Genomic DNA, 8,745 nt, shown 5'->3' with positions numbered 1-8,745 from the left:
GAAAACATCATCATATCCCAAAAGACATGAGGATATAAACAGACAAACAAACAGCTCTCTGAAAGAACAAATTCTCTTTGGTAGAGCAGCATCTATGTTTACTGAAGGGAAAACTTAGCCATGGGAAGTGGACTTACTTGGTTATGCAAATCACTTGCAGCAGTAAGAGGCTTATTGGCTTCAGGATTTACAGTGGGAAATTCCTACAGAAACTTCTGAGCTCTTGTTACAGTTACATTAACAATCAGAATCACATTACAGTGAAGGGCCTCAGGGGAGCCCCAAGTCTTCAGTTTCCTCAAGTACTGGAAGTCATGATCTCAAATAATTGGGAGCAATCTCTTTTTTATAACATCTAAAGACAAATTGCTTCCACCACAGCACAAAAATGATGTTTCTAATAGTGTGGCCAGCTTTTGCTATATAGAGAAATTTTGTGCCATTTACCTATAGAAGCATCTCCCCCCACCCCGCCCCAATTTGATTTCTATTTTTAAGAAAGTGTCATATTTCACTCCTAAGAGAAAAGGCAGGAGCAAAGCAGTTACTCCTTCTCATCTGGACAAAACTGGGACCTAAAAGATGGGGTCTCTTTTAACATTTACCACTGTTTTCTATTTCTTTTTTTTTTTTCTTCTGGGCAAAATGGCTTTATTAGAGTGCCAGGATCACAGTGGGACTTAGGAATTAGCATTGGGGCCCTTCTTCTTGCCAAAGGTGGGCACGACCTTTGGTTGTACTGCATTCGCCGCTTGGCCCGGCCTGTCGTCGTCATCGTCTCCTCCTTCTTCTTCTTCTTCTTCTTCTTCTTCTTCTTCTTCTTCTTCTTCTTCTTCTTCTTCTTCTTCTTCTTCTTCTTCTTCTTCTTCTTCTTCTTCTTCTTCTTCTTCTTCTTCTTCTTCTCCTGTTTGGCCACCTTGGGAGTTTGACCTCTCATTTTTCCAGCACGAGCCAGGGAACCATGGACTTTACCTCCCAGCATGCGGCCAGCCACTTCCAGAGTGGTCAGGGCCTCTACACCACACTGGCCTAGGGTGGCCTCATCCTCCAGCGGCGAGCCTGCCAGAAGCATGACTTGCTCTTCGGGGGCAATGCCTTCCAGTGAGGCCACATGAGCTTTGATCTGGGCGACCGTCTCCTGGCCGGTCACCTCGAGGGTGTGTAGTTCCTGGGCGCGGACAAAGAGCTGCATGTTGGCGACTAACCCGCGGACAGCGATGCTGCTATCGCGAAGATGGAGTCAAGAAAGAGCTGTTTTCTATTTCTTTAGAGTTTTAGATAGCAAACGGTATGGTGCTGACATGAGCTACCCAGTGCATTATGTTTAAAGTTCTATCAGGAAGGACTAAGCATTATCTACAGCAGTTCTACACTGTCGCCTTTTAGTAATTAATGGTCTTCAAGACTGAGCCCGCTTTCAGCTGTGTCTGGGTGCTAATGACCAAAATCAATGTTGAGTTGGCATTTCTGGAAAAAAGCAACTCTTTGGTTGTTACTTGTAAAACTCTGTGTGTGTGTTGGACCCTAGAGTCTATTCGGGTAGGGGGTCGCCGCGAGAGACCACTCGAGGACCACAGTGTTGATGCAAAAGCACAAGGTTTATTGCTGACGCGCGTCAGGGAGCCTCAGCACTCACTCGGGAGGGAGGCACACCGAGTCACCGCTACAAGCTATTCTTAAAGGCTAAAACCGCAAAGGTTAGGAGGGGCTGCGTGCCCTATGTTAGAATTGGCTCTGGTGGTCGCTAAAGGTGCTTGTCTAAATGTTATTGGCTATTGCCGGGGTCGTTGGTCTTGGGGGCTATTCTTGGCAGGGAGGGGTGTTGGGGAGTTTCCAGATGGTATTTTTCTGAGAATTGTTTACCTTAGTTGAAATTGTTTATTTCCGTTGGCCACCTTGATCTCAGAAACTGAAGCTGGTCTTCAATTCTTTCTGGGTCATTTTTCCAAGCTTGTCTGGGTCATGTTCCCAGGCTTAGGCTGAGAGAGAGAGCCTTACATGTGTGTGTGTGTGTGTGTGCGTGTGCATGTGTACAAATGTTTATGCTCATTAAAGAACTCAGGGAAGGCCAGCGGTCAGCATAGAATGTTTTCTTTTAGTCTACTTCATTTTGTTTTCTGAGACAAATTCTCGCACCAACCCTGGAGTTCACAGACCAACCAGCAAGCCCCAGAGATCGTCCTGTCTCCCAGGCCCCCACTCCCCCTCCAATGTTGAGGTTGGAGATGTGTGCCTCCATGCTTGGCTTTTACCTGGGTGCTGAGGGTCTGAAGTCAGGTTGTCCCACAACAGATACTTTACCCAACCTCTGGACATCTTCTAATAGCGTCATCGACGGGACATGCCTTAAGTCAAACTCTTGACCGCTCTCTTTCTCCAGCAATCCACCCCCTCCATGTTCTCTATCTCATTTAGCTGTGCCAGTGTTCCATGAGCTACAGAAGCCTGCACATTTGGAGCTGTTGTTTCCCCTTCCTTCATATTCAATATCCAGCAAACATTCCACGGACATTTCAGTGCCGGCATCCATTCCCCCCAGGCAGCTGCCTCTGACCATCTCCTCCATGTCGGAGTGGTCTATATAAGCTGCTTGCACTTATCTTGATCCCTCTTGGACTGGTTTTCTTTCTTACTACTATGCCTAATACCTGACACCGTGTAATTTAAGGGAGGAAAAGCTTATTAGGTTTATTTTGGCTTACAGTTTATTCAAATGCAGTTCACCTTGGCTGAGAAAGAAAGACGAGAGAGGAAGGGGCAGGGCTATTAAACTCAAAGCACCTTCCCAGTGACTCACTTCCTCCAGCCCGACTCCGACTCCTGCAGGTGCCACAAACTGCACTAGCCAATAGCTAGCCCACAGTGGCCAGGGACCCATTAAAATATGACATCAGAACACATCGTGCCCCTCGTAAAAACATCTAGTGGGATCCTATCCCATTCCATTGATCACCACGTGGGAGGACCTTTCAAGGCCAATAAGTGTTGTAGCTAATTCAGGGCCTCGATTCCTACCCCCAACTTCCCTCTCTTCTTTTACTCCAGCCCACTCTCTCCATTGTCCTTCATGCCCCTCATACTTCTCCGTCTGGAGGTCATTGTGTTGGCCACTTCCTCGGTGTTGAATGTGCTACCATCGGATGGCTCACTCCTTTACTTGCCTCAGGTCTCTGCTGAGCGTCTTCTTCATGCAGTGTTTCCCTAACCACCTCATCTAAACCGGCATCTCTTCTTACCACCTTGCTTTGTTCTTTTCCATTACATTTTCATTGTTTGATGTTAAATCCCTTGTGCTTTAACGTGCTCCCTCTGTTTTATCTGCTATAGTCTAAATAGGAAGTGGGTACAGGCTGTCTTGTGCGTCGTTTCTGGCACAAATTAGGTGCCAATGAATCTATACTAAGTAATCGAGGCACAGTGAATATAAAAAGGGTTTCTCTCTCTCTCCCTCCTTCCCTCCCCCCTCTCTGTCTCTGTCTCTGTCTCAGTCTCTCTTTGTCTCTGTCTCTGTGTCTCTGTGTTTCTGTCTCTCTCTGTCTCTGTTTCTCTCTGTGTCTCTGTCTCTCTGTGTCTCTGTCTCTGTCTCTCTGTCTCTCTCTGTCTGTCTCTGTCTCTGTCTGTCTGTCTGTCTGTCTCTCTCTCTCTCTCTCTCTCTCTCTCTCTCTCTCTCTCTCTCTCTGTGTACATAAATAATTTACTTATTTTGTGTGTATAATTGTTTTAGTGGTGCCTGCAGAGGTCAGAAGAGGGCATCAAATGCCTTGTGACTGAAGGTCCTGACAGGTATGACCCACCATGTGGGTGCTGGGGACCAAACTCAGGACCTTTGCAAGAGCAGAGAATGCTCTTAACTCCTGAGCTAATTTTCTAGGCGTCTCTGGATATGTTCTGCTATGTGGAATCCCGTTATCCTCCAATGTCAAAAGTATCTCAGGCTATGACATACAATAAGATGGAGAAATGGAAACTCTGACTAGAAGAGAAACTAATAAACACTTTCACAACCGTTTATGAGATAGACTTGGGTAAAGAATGGGAAACAGCTCATCAAAGACACAAGAAAGAAGACCAACCCCACATCGAAGGAATCACTGATGTCATGTACTGTTTCTAGAGGCATGAGGACACCTGTGACTTACCTGTTACCACAACTATGTTTCTCCTAAGGAAGTTACAAGACAGGGTAGGCCCACCCTTTCCTCATTCCTCAGCCTCATTTGGCCCTCCTTCCAAGTGCTTTTCAAATCTCACCTTGTTGGCTTCTGGCAAATGACTTTCTATGGTCTTGCAGAGGACACCTTGACATGTGTGTCACCTGTATGAGCCTGAAACACTTTTTTTTTTTGCTGACTTCCTCTCTAATGACATTGATGGAGACCTTTCTGCTGTGAACTTCAAGAAAAACCGAGGAGATGGGAGGACCAAGGATAGCAGAGTGCTTCAAAATCAGGATGGAGAACATAGAGAAGAATGAGCTGAATTTTTTCCCTCTTTATATAGACACTCAGTCTGAGATGGATGACCTGTCAATAGGGTCAGAAATAGACCAGGCTCAGGGAGAACATACTTTGTTGTTGTTGTTGTAGTAGAGTCAGATCCAAACACTTTATTTAGTGATCCTAAAGACTCCATGAGTTGATAGCACCAGCGATCATTGGATGGACTGTTTGTGCTCTTTGGTTTCATTAACAACACCCAGCAATTCATAGTAGAACTGGCCTTCTGTACTATTTGACCTACTACCAATATTTTAGCAATCTTTTAGTGACATATTTCTTGGTTCCATTGGTAAAGTCCTTTGCGTCTAAGCATTAGAACATGGAATCAACAACCAAATGAAAAAACAAAACCAAGTACAGGAGCACATGTCTGCAATCCCAGTGTTGAGGGAAGGGGTGAGAGAGGAGCTTGCTGTAGAGCTAGTCTACTAATTGGTGAGCTCCGGGTTCAGTGAGAGACCCTCACCCAAAAAATAAGGTGAAGAGCCCACTGGAAAGACATCTGAACTTGACCTCTGGCTTCTTCATAGATGTGCACACACACACACACACACACACACACACAAACATCTGCATCACATTGCACACACATCAATTGGTACAGGAGTCTATTAAGGGCTATGGCAGAGCATCATAACATTTCCTTAGTCAGATAATATGCAAGCTACTCCTTGTAAGGAACTTATGAAAAGTTGCAAAGACATCCTTTATTGTTGTGTTTTCTTCAAGATGTTTGCAAGTCCCTCCATGCCTCGGCTCTGAACATCCTAAGAGTGATTTTTTGACTTTCTCTTTTATAGCAATGACAACATTTTTAGTCATTGGTAACTCTTATAATTGGGACACTTTGAATTTGCATATGAGTATGCCTCCCCTGAGCTATGTGGTCTTGTAGCATCATGGATTTATGGGCCAACTATTTTCCTTCAGAATAAATGAATCACAAGAAAACAGCCCATGGATAGGTGTTGTTTTCTGGAGAAGGCAGATTTTTGTTTGTTGTTGTTTTTGTCTTTTGTAAAACCAGAGAGCTGAGTTATCTTTCTGGGGCTTTTGGAGGAATCATCTGGCCTGAATGTGCAGGATGTCTCTTTTATTCACAATTGCCCCTAAACAAGCCACTCTTAAAGAATTCTCTTGAGATGCCTGTAGTCAGTATGCCTCTCTGGAGTCACACATAATGTGCTTCCAGCTTCAGGTTTGATTTGAACCCTTGCCAACACCCATGCTGGCAATGGCTTGCTCTTGCTCGGTGCCTTCCTTTCAGCTACTGGTTCCATTTTGAGCAGAGGGAGAATGTTGGAGCACTGCCCTTCTCCTAACACTGAACACAACTAGGGAGGCTACGGCCCACACAAAAATTCTCCACTAATGAAGGGGTTGAGCCAGTGCATAGAGTGCTGACTCTCATTCTTCAGCATCCAGTTCCAAGACAACTCTTTTTTTTTTCTCAAAAGTTTCTAGTAAAATTCAATTCACAGTGCACAAGACCACATAGCCCAGTGGAAGCTATTCATCTCTTTTCCTGTGTGTCTTCTTGCTTCCTGAGATGACCTCATAACCAAATTATCTAAATTTTTCAGTGCTTCCATGGGACTACAAACTAAAATGCCAAAAAAAAAAAAAAAAAATCAAGAAGTTTATTTTGTTTTAAGTATAGTCATTACAGTAATTCATATAGTTGTCATCCTTCATGAAAGTGCAACCTTGTAATTTGGTTTTAATTAACTTGTTCTGAGACGGGGAATTGCTGTGTCACCCAGGCTGATATCCAACTTCTGTTCTGGAATTCTCTTCCCATCTTAGCTTCCTGAGAAGTTGTGACTATAGGTGCATGATGCTATTTTTATTTAGTTGTTTGATAATATGTTGTTTATGATTAAGCCTGAATAGGAGCTACAATGTGTGTTGTTCTCTGACAGTAGCAAGGTTAATGTGTGTGTTAATGACATGTAGTAATATAATCCATTCCACAATTAGGTAATAAACCCTTGGGGAGGGAGTAGGGAATAACACATTGACCTAGGGAGGTGGTCAGGAGCTTCAGTTCTGATCCTCAAGTTCTACACAGGAAGTGTTCCATGTCTCTCTGACTTCCATAACCTTAATGTCAAAGCAGGAAGACATTGATCTAGATGGGCTCCAAGCTGTTCTCCTTTAGGAACTATATAGTTTGGCACTATTCAAGAAGAAAAAAAAAATGGGATAAGAACAGTTTAACTGCACTTGTAATTCATCCAAACAGCCATAAAGCGGGCCAAGAAATTAGTGTAATAAATGACATTGGTGAACAGGCAGACAGTAAACTAGTAATCCTATTTATACCTTTACTAAAGTGAAAGACAAATGCCTCATGATGTGACCAGAGTAGAAATGTAGTTTACAGGCAACTGAGGGATGCTAAGAGTGAGAGAAAGAGTTCTGCCCAGAGACATTCCTCCAAGTGCTCATCATTGAAGTCATATACACATAAGTAGCACTGAGCAAAACCAGCAGGTTGTATTTATATATTTAGGAGACACACACACACACACACACACACACACACACACATATACACACACACACACATACACATATATATGACAAGTAAAGAAAAGGAGGTCATGATTTGAGAGCTAGGGAGAAAGAGCAAGAGAAGATGGTATATAGGAAGGGCTGGAGCAACAAAAGGGAAAGTGGGAATGATGCAATTACATTTTAATAAAAAATATCAACTACAAAAAAAAAACCAATAAATGTTGTAGGTTATGTGGAATCTCACTGAAAGTCACTGGCTTCAAGCTAGTACTTGATGTAACAGGCAACTTCAACAACTTTCATGTATTTTCACTTTTGGAACCAATGCTACCAAAGTAACATAAAAAAAAAAAAAAAAAAAAAAAAAAAAAAAAAAAAAAAAAAGCCCTCCTGACACTTGGGCAGAAAGCAGTTCAAGTACTTACAGTATTTATGACCAGTAGGAGTTAGAAGAGCTTTTCTGGGCAAAAGACCCTTTAATTCTACAACTGTTTGCATTCTCCATGATTTTCCTCTGACATAACCCTGGGGACAGAGAGGATACCTCAGTGGTAGAATGCTTTTGTTTTGTTTTGTTTTGTTTTGTTGAGACAGGCTTTCTCTGTGTAGCCTTGACTGTCTTGGACTCGCTTTGGCGACCAGGCTGGCCTCAAACTCACAGGGATCTGCCTGCCTCTGCCTCCCGAGTGCTGGGATTAAAGGCGTGCACCACTACCACCTGGCATTAGAATGCCACATTCGGCACCACTTGCCCCGACCAGTAGGGGTTCGACTAAAGCTCAGGAGGAGAATCACCTGAATGAGGGACAAAACACAAGACACAAAGAAAGAGAGCACGTCTGAATATTGATCAAGCTCTCAAACTTTTATTTTTGAGGCAGCAGTTTTTATAAGGCAGAAGACAGGGAAGCATATTGCTATGGCAACCCAGCTGCAGGAGATCTCAGAACACAGGGAATTCCAGGCAGGGTCATAACGTTCTGCCACACAGAATATCTTGGTATATCTTTGTTAGTCTAACTGCTAAACCATAACAGAGTCAGCTAGTTTCTGGTAAAAGGCAAGCTCTGGGAGAAACAGAAACTTAAAGGTACAGACTTGGACAAAATGGTTGAACATTGGCCATATGGCCTACTGTCCCCAACAGAGAGAGACAGAGACAGAGACACACACAGAGAGACAGAGACAGAAACAGAAAAAGAGGAGGAGAGAGACACTCATAGAGCTATACATGGTCTGAGTGCTGCTGATAGCAGACATCTGAAATTTGTGTATAAGTGATAGTGAGAACCAAAGAATTTATGTCTGAGATGCTGAGCCAGGGAAACCCTTGAGTGCACACCCAAAATTATACATTTGACATGAATAACAGAGAACACAATGTGTCCTAAAGTATAAATAATGAAAGAAGTACACAAGGTTACATGCCTACCTGAAAAAAAAATTGTAGCAGCAAAACCTGTAAATAGCTTAACTCCCCCAAGTGATGGTCCCAAACCATCAAATGCTGTGGCTCATTAACAACAACATTCTAGAACAGGATGGGGGAGACTATAGGTAGTAAATAGTTTATGCTTTTCAGGCCACTCAATCCATGTCAAGTGCTCATCTCTACCATAGGTGTGCTGAGGCAAGAGAATGTGGTGTGTGCCAATAAAGCTTTATGCACAAAACAAGAGATGAGCTTCATTCGGTTTGTATATAGGGCATAGTTTATAGACCCCCT

At 43.4% G+C, this 8,745-nt stretch overlaps 1 protein-coding gene across 1 annotated transcript; it reads right to left on the bottom strand.

The window, feature by feature from the left end:
• Positions 1-680: 680 nt before the first annotated feature.
• LOC127196159 (ubiquitin-like protein FUBI) lies at positions 681-1,236 on the bottom strand. Its single transcript, XM_051153712.1, is given in 3 exon segments — positions 681-727; positions 730-767; positions 888-1,236. Coding segments are annotated over 3 exon segments (390 nt in total). The 5' UTR covers positions 1,193-1,236.
• Between the last annotated feature and the right edge of the window lie 7,509 nt (positions 1,237-8,745).

The sequence above is a fragment of the Acomys russatus genome, chromosome 12, assembly GCF_903995435.1.
Source record: "Acomys russatus chromosome 12, mAcoRus1.1, whole genome shotgun sequence".
Classification (NCBI taxonomy): Eukaryota; Metazoa; Chordata; class Mammalia; order Rodentia; family Muridae; genus Acomys; species Acomys russatus.
The sequence above is the reverse complement of the archived record's forward strand: the minus strand, read 5'-3'. Positions and strand labels throughout refer to the sequence as shown.